This window comes from Humulus lupulus, chromosome 8 (genome assembly GCF_963169125.1).
Source record: "Humulus lupulus chromosome 8, drHumLupu1.1, whole genome shotgun sequence".
Classification (NCBI taxonomy): domain Eukaryota; kingdom Viridiplantae; phylum Streptophyta; class Magnoliopsida; order Rosales; family Cannabaceae; genus Humulus; species Humulus lupulus.
The window spans coordinates 26,147,292-26,162,137 of NC_084800.1; the positions used below are offsets into that span (position 1 = coordinate 26,147,292).

Here is a 14,846-nt window from a genome sequence, read left to right on the forward strand (position 1 = left end):
AACACAACAACAACAGAGCATGAACAATTAACAGACAAGTTAACATCTCACATTGCATCACATATATTCAGATATAACATCAGTCAGTATAATCAAGTATTCCACATACTAGGCATTTCAGTTCATAATATTCACAAACAATAACCAGGGCTAGCGCCCTCAGGCCACTCCCTCTGTTATCCCGTTGTTCTTGGCTCCTAGTGGCCAATTCGCACCCTGTGCGCTAAAATCATGTACGGCACACTTAGACCGCTTTTACATGTCCCATGGTATAATACCAACGTTGACACGATATATCTTTCGGGAGCACTTAGTCCCATCACAATCATTCAACCGGGTGCAGTTTTCTTACCTTTCAATTCACTAGCTCCTGATGCCTCGAAGCCGCGAGCACGGTCCTCTACCCCGAGCCTCTCCAAAGACCTAATCACAACACAAATGAAACTTCCTTTGTCACTAATCAATCCAAAACTATTTCCCGGAACCAATTCCACACTCTCGGAACTCCCAAATCCCTAAAACAATGCACCGAAGGCATCCCCCGAACCCCCGGAGCAAAGGCTCAAAATTGCAAATTCCCATGTCCTGAAATTAGCCTAGCGCCGCGGCGCTGCCCTATAGGGCCGCGGCGCCCAGCAAGTCAGAGAGCACACTCTGCCCAGAAACAGCCTTGCGCCGCGGCGCCCAAGAACAAGGCCGCGGCGCTCCTTCGCGAACCCAGATTTCTGGGTTTTTCCTTACGTATTTCCCGAACCCAAATCATTCCAAACCATCCCAAATTCATACCTAAGCCCCAAAACCAACTCAAAACCCCTAATAGACCTCACAACAACCTAGAAACGTCATATCCTAGCTCAATTACACAATCATTCACAAAATTCACCCTTGAGTTCCATGCTTTAACAACTCAAACCATAAAGTTAAAAACTCAAACCTAAACCCAAACCACACTTCAAATTCTCTAATTTATAACAGAGATAAGCTTTACAATCACACAGAACCCTTACCTTGAATGGAGAGTCCAACCTCTAGCTTCAAACCACCTTCTCCTTTTGATTATTCCAACTCTGAATTTATGCAAAACCAGCCACCAACTTGTTTCAATTCATGCTTATCTTCTAAAAACCAGACTTGAAACTTAAACAAATCATAACTAAGTCCTTACCTCTGAATATTCTTGGCCTAGGCTTGATTGATAACTTCAAACCCCCTTGATTCTCCTTCCAAGAGCCAAATTCAGCTTCCTTCCTCTATCTCTCTTTTGCTCTATTTCTAGGTCTCCAAAATTCAGCATTAACCAATTTCCCAAAGTATTATACGTAATTGTATTTTCCTTCAGCTGAAACTCACCTATTCACTGCCAAAAGACCACTCTATCCCTCCATAAATATCCCTTTCTAACTAAACCTCAAGGGCACTCTTGTCCTTTTACTAACATTGCAATTCTACCACTTTTCCAATAAAACCTGTTACTCTCTATGGTTACTAACAGTTACGCAGGTTACCAAATCACCAGTTACCATTATCTAGCTTTCTAGGACCGTCTCGGCACGTGCATCACATTGATATCACCACACCCACGTGGTACAAATCACATAGCATAATTATCACATAACATAATACACATAGTCATATAACATGCTTAAAATCATAATCATGCATCTTAATCATTAAAACCACACATAATTCTCATTATGCCCTCCAGGCACACTAATCAAGGCCCTTAAGCCTTATTAGTGAATTTGGGTCGTTACATATCATTTTACAAAACGATTTATAATTTTAAGCACAAATTACTTATAAAAAGATAGGATTTTTCTTCACTTTTCAAAATTATAGTTTCAAAGCATTTAGTGTAAATCAAACTAATGAAATAACAAATAAATCAATGAACATTATTTATAAGGCAAAACATAATATTTTTGTTCTAAGCATGGATGTGTACAATTTAATGACACATCTTACGCAAAGAATATTATGTTTTTGCACTAATGAAGAACAAAGTGCATATTATCTAACAATCCAAAATATGAGATATTAAAGATGAAAGACATATATGAAGAAGAAAAATCCATAAACTTTGTTGTATTACAAGGGAAATCAACATACAATATAAATATTACCTAGTTACAAGTTGCTTCATCATGATCTTAATAATCTTATGAAAAAGATTAGAAGCACATAACTAGAGTGGAAATTACAAAATAAATGACATACATACTTGCAAATGCTCTTGAAAAACCAAAATGGAAGAGAGGATGGTAGAGAGAAAATGGGAGAAAATAAGATGGTAACCAAAAATTTAGCACCCCAAAAATGGTCTTGAAAGTCCATATTTATAGCCAAAGTGAGTTTATTAAAATAATCAATTTAAATTAATTAAATTGATTAGATTAATTAAATAAAATAAATATGGTATGTAGAGGTAAATTATAGGGTGTAATGATGATGTTGTGGTGAAAAATGTGAAGAAAGATGGGTAAAAAGTTGGCATTTTAGACAAAGGGGACAAAGGTACATTGTTGGGCTCAAAATGGGGAAAATGGCAGCTTGTGGCTGCTGGTGGCAGGAGGCTTAGGCTGGGCCGAATTTCTTGGGCCTAGGTTGGGGAGAAGGAAATGGTCATGGTCACGGCTAGGGAAGGAAATGGTCAAGTCACGTTGGGGTGATGCTAAAAAAAGGAGGAAGGCTGAATTGATGCTTCAGCTGGGAGAGCAGGAGAAGAAACGGCTGGAGTTGGGAAATGGCCAGGCAGGTTGGCAGCTGCTTTGTGGTGGGCCGACTGGGAGCTAGCTGGGATTATAAGAGATGCTTTCAAAAATGCCAAAGTTTCTGTGCTTTTTCCACAAAATTACCACATTTCCTTTGATTTCCTTGATTTTCAAGAGCCACCAATGAAATAATTTTCCTACAAATAAATTATAAACTAAATTAAAATTAAATATTTTCATTAATAAAATATACCAAATAACTCCCTTGAAAACATTAATTAAAATTTAATTTACATAACATTTAGTTTCAATAAATCATATTTTTAGCATTCAAACTAACAATACTAATTTTAAATAATTCAATTACAACAACACAATAAACTATCTATAAAAACATATAAAAATGTATAAAATTACAATAAGACTAATAAATGCAAAATTACTTAAAAACTTAATAAATCAATTAAGAACTCAAGAACTAAGCAATAATTAGCACATAAAAAGTGGTAAAATAACTCTATTTTGTAGAGTTATCATTTGCGGTTTTAAATTTTATAAATGCGGTTCAAACCACACCGCACCGCATCATTATATATATTAACCTTTTTTATATATTTTTTTTCAATTTTACTACATTTAAGTTAATGCATAAATATTTATATAGTATAATATAATATACACAATATCTAGAAAGAAATATAATATTTCATATGATGCTAACACATATTCTACTTCAATCTAAAGATATTCCTCCTTAATTAAAATAATATTTATTTTTATATTACATTTTTATTTGTTATTAGTTTGTTATATTTTTATTGTTTTGCTTAACGTTTATTAGCTTGTTGTACATTTAATTATTTTGTTAAACACTCTATGGTTATGAGATTTATTATGAATCTTTCTTAATTATAATATTTAATTGTTAAATTATTTGGTGATAGGTATAAACCGCCAAAACCGCACTGCATTTTTGCGGTGCGGTTTATGCGATTTGAGGTCTATGTAGTGCGGGTTGTGGTTTGGAAAATTGTTCAAACCGCATATGCAGTGTGGTAAAAAAAATTAGAGAAAAACCGCACCAACCGCACCACGAACACCCCTAGCTGGGAAGGTGGCTGTTTTGGCAGGTGCTTCGAGCCTTGGCTGGGGAGGTAGCTGGTGGCATTGGGCAGGGGCATGTTGGGCTTCGGAATGCAGAAGGCGGGCCTGGGGAGAAAGGAAGCTGCTGGCTGCGGATTGGGCTGGATCCGTGGGACTGGGCAAGTACGGATGCGGGCCCAAGTGGAGAAAGGATGAGGCACTGCTGGAAGGAGCAATGGGCTCGGCTGGGTTTGAGGCACGGGCCCAGGAGGTTGGGAAAGGGAGTAGCCGGCTGGGGAGCTGGCTTGGGCCGAATGATGCAGGTGGCTGGGCTGGATCCGGCATGGGCCTGGGTTGTGGAGCAGCTGAAGGCTTCAGCTGGAGGCTTCTGTGCAAGGTGGCGTTGGGCCTTAAGAGCTGAAGGCATGAGGGTGATGAGGCGTGGGTCTGGGTTGCTTGGGCCCGGGCTTGGCTGAAGGAAGGGGCAAGAGGCTTGGGCCAATTTTCAGTTTTACCACATTTTTTCCTTCTTTTTCTTGCTTTTCAAGAGCAAAAAAATACAACATATTTCCTATAAAAAACATAAATTAAATTAAAACTAAATATTTTCAATAATCAAATATACAACATAAGTTCCATGAAAATATTAATTAAAACTTAATTTATATATAACATTTAAGTTCAATAATACAATATTTTTTTACCTCAAATTAAACAACAATAATTCAAATAATTAACTACAACATTTTACAATAAAATAACTATAAAAACACACAAAAATATATAAAATCAAAATAAACCCAATAAAATCAAAATTACTTTAAAACTTAATAAATAAATTAAAAACTCAAGAATTAAGCAACAATTAGTACATAAAAAGAGGTAAAATAACTCTATTTTGTAGAGTTATCAGTGTAACTAAGTATGATTAACAGTTAAGGGTTAAAAATTTTGGTCAAAGATACAACGTTTCACTAAAACGTTTACTGTATACATTTGGATCCCGAAAATATATTTTAAAGGTTAATTACAATAAAATATTTACAACCAGCCGACCTAAGCGACAAAATAGGGTTTATCCCTAGTTCCTCTTTAAACCCTCGGCCGTAGCGGTCGAGCAGTTGCATATGTACACATCGTCACCTAAGCTCTCAAACTTAAGGATGGTCCAACTTTTTTTTGCCTTTACCTGTACCACATAGCACCCGTGAGCCGATGCTCAGCAAGAAAACTCAATATGCTCATGAACATGTAATAACATGTCACTGAATCATAATAAGCATGCCTAGCAATAATAGCCTTATTCATGCATGCAAGCAAGTCCAAATAAGTGATTGTAGGTCCTACCCTTTGTATAGATGACTTATGGGCCCTGCCCTTTGTATAGATGACTATCAAATCATAATGATAATAGATGGCTAATGTGTCCATCTAAAATAAGTGACTCAAATAAGTGACAATTAAGTCATGCACTTGGGTTCTGCACCTTAATCAAATCAGTGAATAACACTTTATGATTCTGATAATCATGCTAGGGCTTGTAGCCCTAATCAGATGAGTGAGTCACACTTTGGGCTCCGCACCCTAATTAGATAGGTGACTAAAGAGTCACACTTTGGGCTCTGCACCCTAATCAGATAAGTGACTAATGAGTGAGTCACGAACTAGGGCTCAGCACCCATAGCCATGTGACGTTGCAGTTACCTGAGCCTTTTGGCCTTGGCTCTAAGTAACTAGCCTTTAGACTAGACAAGCGCTTTTAGTTTTCATCGAACTTGAGGTCGATCAAGCATTAATGCTCATGATGATTCATTCAATGCTTATGTTGATTAGATTTAATCATTTCGACTTGTGTTGAACACATCAATGTCGTTCTTGACTCTTAAGCCAATACCATAAGACTCGTGCCAATTTCTGACTCAAAGGTCTGTGCCACTCACAAGTAAGTAATGCAACGAAGCATATATCATATATCAAATATTCAAAAGTAGGGCATTCAGCATGCTAACTTAACAATCACTAGCATAATTACAATCATGCACATTTACAGAGACTCAAGCTCTGATCAATCTCATATTCAACATCCATGCCATGCCCTAATCACATGTATCTTATGCATCACATGCATCACATACTGGGTGCAGTTTTCTTACCTTTGGTCCAAGCATAGGTTACCAATGAACGACCCTCGAGCACGATCCTGTTTCCAAGCCCCTAGCGATAACCTAGTCACAACCATAAACAGTATTTTAATGAGTTCAAGTTCCAAAACCCAAACCCTGGGACCAATCCCGTGCTCTCGGGACCTCCAATCCCACCAAACAGGGTGGTGAAATCATCCTTTGAGCCCTCAGATCAAATCCCAAAAAGTACCAAAAAACCTCATTCTAAAGAATGTGTAGCGCTACATCACTACCTATGGGCGCTACAACGCTACAAGCAAAATCAAAACTCCCAAAATAGAGCACCTAGCGCTGTAGCACTACCAACCTAGCGCTACAGCACCCAAACCAGAACTTCAAATTTCTGGGCTTCTCTTTTTGTGTTCTTCGAGCTTCAAAGCTCCAAATCCGACCCCAACCTATCCAAATCTCAAAATTAAAGTTCCCAAACCTCCTAATCTCCCAAAACCAATAAACCCCAAGCTTCAATTCATCCAAAAACTCATCAAAACATAAAATCCAATCAAAGCTTAAAAACTTTAAAAATTAAGAACTTAAAACTTGGATTACCTCTGATTATGTCGATTCTCGCTAAATCATCCGGCTAATAAGCTTCTAATCTTTCCTAGAATCTCTATACCTCGATCCTCGCTTGAATCCGAGTCCTAAAACTCAAGTTTCCTTCGAAAATGCGATCGGGTGACGAAAAGGGAACAGGAGGAAAAGAGAACGTTCTAAACGTTCTTTTTATGTTTCTAACATGCTACTTCTAGCTTGAGTAGCCTCAACCAAATCCTAATGCTCTCGGTCCCGAAAATGCCCCCGGGGGTAAAATAGTCCAAATTCCTAGAATTTCCCCCTGATCTCACTAACTCCCAATTTATCATAAAATATTTATTCCCATCACCCAAAATCCCAGTAATGTGCTAAATACCCATTGACTCACTCCGAGTCAAGTATAAACCTTGTTGTGACATTCCCACTAGCTTGCTTCCTAAGATCGTCTCGTGCTGAGTAACCTTAGCATAACCAAATAATAATGAAGAATCACACACATACCACATATATGCCAAATATACCTGAAACGAGCCAAATTATGAAAATTGCCTAATTAATCATAAATGGGCCCACATGCATATTTAATACACCTAACATGCATATCAAGTCATATTATAATATTATTCACATAATCACATAATGATACACATAAATATCACATAATCATATAATTCAAAGATTTGCCATCCTGGCTCCCTAATCAAGGCCTTAAGCCTTATTAGGAAATTTGGGTTGTTACATCCACCATGGGCAGCCTAGCCAGTGCATCTGCCGTGGCATTTTTTTTTCTAGGTATCCACTGAATGGTGTATCTCTTAATCTGAGCAAGAAAATCTTTGATTTTACTAAGACAGGCCATCATTTTCTCTCCCCGAGCAACATATTCTCCGAGGATGTGGTTGACAACTATCTGTGAATCACTATATATCTTAAGGATTCAGCTTTCACTTGTTTAGCTAATCTTAGGCACGTGAATAGTGCTTTGTATTCTGATTCGTTATTAGATGCCTCAAATCCAAAACGAAGTGCACAATGGATGCGTTGCCCTTCGGGGGTGATTAGAGTGAGACCGGCCCCAAACAACTGGTTGGTAGACGAGCTATCTACGTGTAGTTTCCATGCTTGTTGTTCTTTTTCGGAATTAATAGTGCTGGATTCTGGGTGTCTGTCTTTCTTCGTAGCATTCGTGCTGCGCGGTAGCTCAGACTCGGATGATTGCTCAGCTATGACTCCGTCTGGTTCTGGCACTCCGATACACTCAGCTACAAAATCTGAAAGAGTCTAGCCTTTAATTGCTGTTTGGGGTTGGTAGGTAATCTCGTACTGCCCGAGCTCTATAGACCATTTGAGCAACCAACCAGAGGTGTCCAACTTTTCCAAGAGGCGCAGTGGTTGGTCGGTAAGAACCTTGATGGGATGCGCTTGGAAGTATGGGCGAAGTTTTCTGGACAACAAGAGCAAGCAGTAAGTTAATTTTTCAATTAGAGGATACATGTTCTCGGCTTCGACCAACTTTTTACTAACATAGTAGACTAGATGTTGTATCTTGTCTTCTTCCTTGACCAAGACTGCACTAACAGCGTGTTGAGTTACTGTCAGGTATATGCATAGTTCTTCACCCTCTAGAGGTTTTGAAAGGATCAAGGGTTGTGCCAGCTTCTACTTTAGAGCTTGGAAGGCTTGTTTGCACTCTTCAGTCCATTCAAATTTCGTTGTGCCTATGAGGATATAAAAAAACAAAAGACACCTATCAATTGATTTAGACACAAATCTGTTGAGTGCTGCTATGCGTCCTGTTAGGCTCTGCACGTCCTTGATCTTGGCTGGTTGATTGCTCTGATACTGCTGAGACTGTTGCTGATGAGGCTGTTGAGGATGCTGGTGAGGATGTTGGTCGGCAGCTAGTCATACATACCTCTTCAGATGAGCATTATCTTGTCTAATGAGGAATTCTATGTCCTCCTTCAAGTGGTTACATTCATTTGTTTCGTGACCATAATCATTGTGAAATCGACAGAACTTGGTCACATCCCATCTACTAACATCCTTCCTCATCGGTGGAGGTCTTCTGTACGGTACGACGGCCTATGTAGCATTAAAAACGTCAGCCCGGGTCTCTAGCAGGATGGAGTAAGTAGTAAATTTGGGAACATATTCCCGTGGCTTTGGTTGCTCGGTGGTCTTAGGCTTCTTGTTGTCATTCTGGTTACCACTGCATCCAGCCCCGTTACCGTGTTTGCTGTTCTTGTCCCCATTTGTACTTCCTTCAGCAGGGTTGGTGGTGTTCCCAGCACTTGTTTTCTCTTGCTCGGCAGTTGCCTGGGTAGGATTATCCACCTTCCGTCCAGATTCCTCTAACTTGATAAATTCTTCTGCCCTATCAAGGAATCCTTGAGTGGTGTGCGCTGACTTCCTCTTCAAGCTACTCTAGAATAGACTTTTTACCTTGACTCCCGAATTGATGGATATCAACTTACCATCATCACTAAGGGATTTCACTCTGGTGGCTTCCCGCGTAAAACATTGAATGTAATCCTTCAAAGGTTCATTATCTTTTTGTTTTATGTCCACCAGGTCATTCGACTCGGCGGGAAGGGGCATTGCTGAGGAGAATTAGGAATAGAGTGTGCGTACAAATCCATACCATGATGTAATCGATCTTGGTGGTAACTTAAAAAACCACTGCTGGGCAATTTCTGACAGGGTGGCTAGGAAGATCCTGCACCTGGCATCATCCCTAACTCCCTATAAATCAGTTTGTAGTTCAAAGTGATGAACATGAGTGATAACTCTACAAAATAGAGTTATTTTACCACTTTTTATGTGCTAATTGTTGCTTAATTCTTGAGTTTTTAATTGATTTATTAAGTTTTTAAGTAATTTTGATTTTATATATTTTTGTGTGTTTTTATAGTTATTTTGTCGTAAAATATTGTAGATAATTATTTGAATTATTGTTGTTTAATTTGAGGTAAAAAAATGTTGTATTATTGAGCTTAAATGTTAAATATAAATTTAGTTATAATTAATATTTTCAATGAATTAACTTGATTTATTTTATAGTTGGAAATATTTTACATTTATTTTTTAGGGAATTTATGGTATTTTTGGGCTTTGAAAAGTAAGGAAAAGAAATAAAAGAAATATGACATTTTTAAAATTGCCATAAGACAAGCCAAGTGTCTCAGCCATTTGGGCCAACTGGCCCAGCCCGAAGCTCCTGGGCCACCCGCCAGCACCAGACCCAGCAGCTGCCTCCAACAACCCTTCGACCCAGCTTCCCTGCTACCCAACCGAGGCCCAAGTCGCCCAGGCCCAATCACGCTACCAGCCCACCACATGTTCAACCAGCCGAAGCCTCTGCCTTGCCCCAGCTTCTAGGCCACCTGCCACCAGCCAGGCCCAACACCAATGACATCCTGGGCTCGTGCCTTTATTCCCCCTGGGCCCAACACGCCAACAACTCCCCTAGGCCTACCACCAAGCTTCTTTTCCCCTTTTTGAGCCCAACAAAAGCTCATTTGTCCCCTTTGTTTAAAATTGCCATTTTTTTACCCAAACTTTTCTACACATTTTACCCCAACATCATCATTACACCTTATAATTTACCCATATTTGTCATATTATTATTAATTTAATTAATTTAAATTGATTATTTTAATACTCTCATTTTGGCTATAAATAGGGAATTTTCAAGACCATTAGAGTGTGCTTATTTTGGGAGAGGTTACACTACACAAGTTCTATACTTTCAAGACCTATATATTCTCTTCATCTTTTTCTTCTTTTTGGTCACTTTTTCTATGAGTTTTTAGAGGAAAATTTTGGAGGTTCATCCTCCAAATTTTCTTATTTATGTTTGTAATTTTTAGTTTGTATTTGCTATTCTAGTTATGAGTTTCTAATATTTTTAAGATTATTAAGGTGACGATGAAACAATATGTAACTAGATAGTATTTATTTTGTATGTTGATTTCCCATTTTGTGCAACAAAGTTTATGGATTTTTATTTTTCAAATATCTTCTTTCATCTTAAATATCATGTATTTTTTTATTGTTAGCACATATTTACACTTTGTTCTTCATTAGTGCAAAAATATAATATTCTTTGTGTAAGATGTGTCATTAAATTGCACACATCCAATGCTTAGAACAAAAATATTATGTTTTGCCTTATAAATAATGTTATTTGATTTTTTTTTGTTTTATTAGGTTGATTCACATTAAATACTTTGAAATTATACTTTTTAAAAAGTAAAGAAAAATCCTATCTTTTTATAAGTAATTTGTGCTTAAAATTATAAATCTATTTGGAAAATGATAGTTTGATTTATTTTAACTATCACTAAAACTTGGGAATCAATGTACTTATAAATATTATTGAACTTATGTTTTATGGATTCTAATACCTTATTAATCTTCTTTTACCATCTTGATTTTTATTATTAATTTATATTTATATATTCTCTTTAATTTCTTTATTATTGTCTCTTATTTAATTTTCTTGTCACAAATTCTCATAAATCTTTGAAGCTAGGTTATAATTTATTAATTTTGGTTTAAAATAGTTTTCTTTTTTATTTTAGACAACTCATTTGGGTTCGATCTCATGCTTACACGAACACTATATTTCATATACGATTCGTGCGCTTGCGAGTTATAAATTTTTAAAACATACCCGTTTTGGGTCCATCAATGAGATATTGGGTCCTCCAGCCCAGTATACATTTTCCATGTTGACATTTTGAATTTGACAGGTTTGGGCAACTAATTAATACGGTCTGAAAATGGGGAACCTCTCTGCCTTTCCATTTAAATATATGTTAATTTGGGGGCTGTCAAGTCCCTTACTAGTCGAGTTAACAGATCCAGCTGGGCTTGGATGTTAGGGTCTGCAGCTGCCTGGGGCTGTGCTGCATTGCGGACCTCATCCATTCTAGGGTCCCGAACAGGCTCAGGCGGAGCTACATTATTTGAGTCTCGATTTTCCCTGCTACGATTAAGAGCATCTCGAAGGTCTTCACCTCCCATGGGACCCATTCAATTGAAAACAAAGTATGGCTGAGGCCTGCCCCTAGCATTTTGATTGTCTGCTCGTCCTGGTACTGGAGGTACTCCCTGGAACCTTGAACAATGAGCATAAAAATCATATCCCAATAATATATATATATAATACCCATATTTCAAACACATCAAAAAATTAGAAAATTTTCAAATAATCTTGTACCAAGGACGCCTTGGATTTGGCGAACCACAGATTCGACAAGCCACAACGTTTAGCCCCTAGATCCGACGACGGCGAACATAGCCCCCCAAATCTGACGATAATGAACTCATCCCCCTAGAACCGACGATGACGAGTCTAGATCTCGTTGCCCATTTCTCTAAATGGCACCAGCCCCTTCGTCGTCGTTCATCCATCACCGAGGACCTGCACCTAGCCCTTCTGTCCATTCTCGAGCACCCAACCCGTTCGTCATACAAAGATGTCGAATACCTGCATAAGAAGAAGAAGAAGAAGAAGAAGATTGATTATGAAGAGAAATCAATCGCAGAGCATCTGCAAAAGAAGTGGAAGAAGGAGAAGAAGAAGAAACCAATTTTAAAGAAAAATGATATTAATTTTTAGTTTTTAATTTTATCTAATTTGAATTCAGATTTAGTTATAGTTTTTATTAATGTTTTTTTAATAAAAGTTTTTATTAATGTTGTTAATTAGTTTTTATTACTTAAAATAGTTTTTTTATTTAAAAATATACATTCAATTACTTCATTAATTAATAAAACTTAAGGGTATTTTGGTCATATTGAAAGAAAGTTTGATCAAAATTGGGTTCATGGAATTAATTTTGATCAAAATAGTTTTTTATTTAAAAATATACATTCAATTACTTCATTAATTAGTAAAACTTAAAGGTATTTTTGGTCATATTGAAAGAAAGTTTGATCAAAATTGGGTTCTTGGTATTAATTTTGTCTATTTTACAAAATATGTTATTTAACAAAACAAAAAATTGGAATGTTAACTTTTGCAAAATAGAGTGTATAAAATAGTATTTAGACTATATTTAATTAAAAACAAAAAAATTGGGGCACACATAAGTTAATCTGTTTTAAGCGAGGCACACGAACCCTAGGGTTTTTCATATAAATCTCCAAGTCACGGCGGCTGCGTTTTATTTCCCGTGAACGCAGAGCATACTACTGAAGATCTCATCAAGGTAATCCGCCGTCTCTCTCTCTCTGTCTCTCTCTTTCCCTATATCTCTCTCTCTCATTATCTTCTACATATGATCCCTGTTCAGTATTGGGAATCTTACGATGGGCTCTTGTGTTTGTGCAGTTCAGTAAGTAGAAGCAATATCCACCATCAGCAGAGATAATGTCAGGGTATGTACTTGTCATTGAATCCGATTATTACGAGATGGCTGATTTTTCAAATATTATTATCTCAAGCAGTCTCTGTGTATTTCCCCCCAACAAAAAAAGTATTGATTTTTATGGATTAATTATAATAAAGGATGACAATCAGTTTTTGTACGGCTAAGACTCTAGAGTAATTGCATTACACAGCAGTGTACGTGTATTTCCTATTTGAGTGATTGAGATGATGAAAGGGGGACCTTTTGTGTGTAGATGTATTGTTTTTGTGTTCTTGAGTGAATGTGTTCATGTGGGTTGGGGGCAGGAAAAGCCATATACCCTTACTGGGTTTTATGAAGTACTATTTTTTGATGCAGTGATGAAGCTCCAGCAGTGGCCGTTGAGGTGGCAGCCCCAGCTCCAGCTCTGGGAGAGCCCATGGATATAATGACTGCCTTGCAACTAGTGTTGAGGAAGTCTTTGGCTCACGGTGGGCTTTCTCGTGGCCTTCATGAAAGTGCTAAGGTCATCGAAAAGCATGCTGCCCAGCTCTGTGTCTTGGCAGAGGACTGTGACCAGCCTGACTATGTTAAACTTGTCAAAGCCCTTTGTGCTGATCATAATGTAAACATGATGACTGTCCCAAGTGCCAAGACTCTTGGAGAGTGGGTTGGTGTAAGTTTTCTTCAAAAATACCCCTCATTGTGTTTGTCAAATTTGATTCAAATTGAATTTGTGTTAGCTTGTCAGTTTAGTTTTGTTTCATTTGTTGCCAAAGCTCTACTTGCATCGATTTGATTTTGGGCCTTTTCTAATGCAGTTGTGCAAGATTGATTCTGAGGGAAAAGCTAGGAAGGTAGTTGGATGCTCTTGTGTTGTTGTCAAGGTATGTTTCAAGCTGACATGTGGTTGGGGGAATGAAAATAGTAGAATGAGAATGAGAATTAATATGAATGAAAAAAATAATAAAAGAATTATTAATTTTTTTTTAACCTTGTAATCGAATGGTCTTTTCGTACATTTTCAAATGTAATAGTCGTTCCATCCGGAAAATTTTAGGAAAATTATTCCAATGGAATGACATTCTAATTCTCTAAAATGCAACCGAACAAAGTTATGAAATTATTTCATTTCCATTCTATTACCCCAACCAAACATTATCTAAGTTCTATATGACTTTGCTTCAATTTTTTGTATTTCTTACATTGGTTTGTTGTATTGTTTCATTACTTGATGGTTTGCAGGATTATGGGGAAGACCATGAAGCCCTTCATGTTGTTCAGCAGCATGTCAAGGCTTAATGATCTGGACTCTGTCAGAAATTGATGGGGCTAATAGTTTTTTCTAAGTCTTTTTGACCGACCTTGTTCCAATTAATGGGTTTTACACCTAGGGAGTTTCTGATTATTTCTTGGTTATGAGTACACTGCAAATTGTTGCGTTTAGTAATCTTTTTTTTCTTCTTTCACACTATGCTGTTTTGTTTTTCTTTTCCAAGTAACTTTTCTTTTATGCGTAGATTATAACAAGCTAATAATATATAGATGCACAAGACAATTAAGTAATGTTTTTACATAAAACGACATTTATATTTCATTGTGTATCTTATCACACTGTTCTCACTATTTTTTTATCATACAAAATGTTCGATATTTTTTTTAAGAACTAATTTTGTTAGATGTGATTATTTTACAAGCTCAGTTGCACATCTATTTACTACAAATAATATGTTGAAAAAATGGAAAACTTTTTTGGTTTTTGTTTTTCGAAGAAACTGCCTTTGTTCTATAAATTTCACACTTCAATTTCGTTCCTCTTTGGAGAGGGTATGTTAGAGCACTTACATTGGATGAGCTAAAATGTGTTATTCTTTATAATATAGAGAAAAAATAGTTAAGTAGCCTTCCATTGGATGATGTAAAGTTATATTTTTTTACCTAAATGAATAGTATTTCTTTATATGTAGTGA

The 14,846-nt window shown here is 37.0% G+C and overlaps 1 protein-coding gene across 1 annotated transcript; it reads left to right on the top strand.

Annotated features, from left to right (window-relative positions):
- The first annotated feature begins 12,616 nt into the window (after positions 1-12,616).
- Positions 12,617-14,395, top strand: LOC133796466 (small ribosomal subunit protein eS12-like). Its single transcript, XM_062233994.1, has 5 exons — positions 12,617-12,735; positions 12,858-12,904; positions 13,255-13,552; positions 13,698-13,763; positions 14,122-14,395. The coding sequence occupies exons 2-5, from the start codon at positions 12,897-12,899 to the stop codon at positions 14,176-14,178; spliced, it is 429 nt and encodes a 142-aa protein (XP_062089978.1). The 5' UTR covers positions 12,617-12,735; positions 12,858-12,896; the 3' UTR covers positions 14,179-14,395.
- The last annotated feature ends 451 nt before the right edge of the window (positions 14,396-14,846 follow it).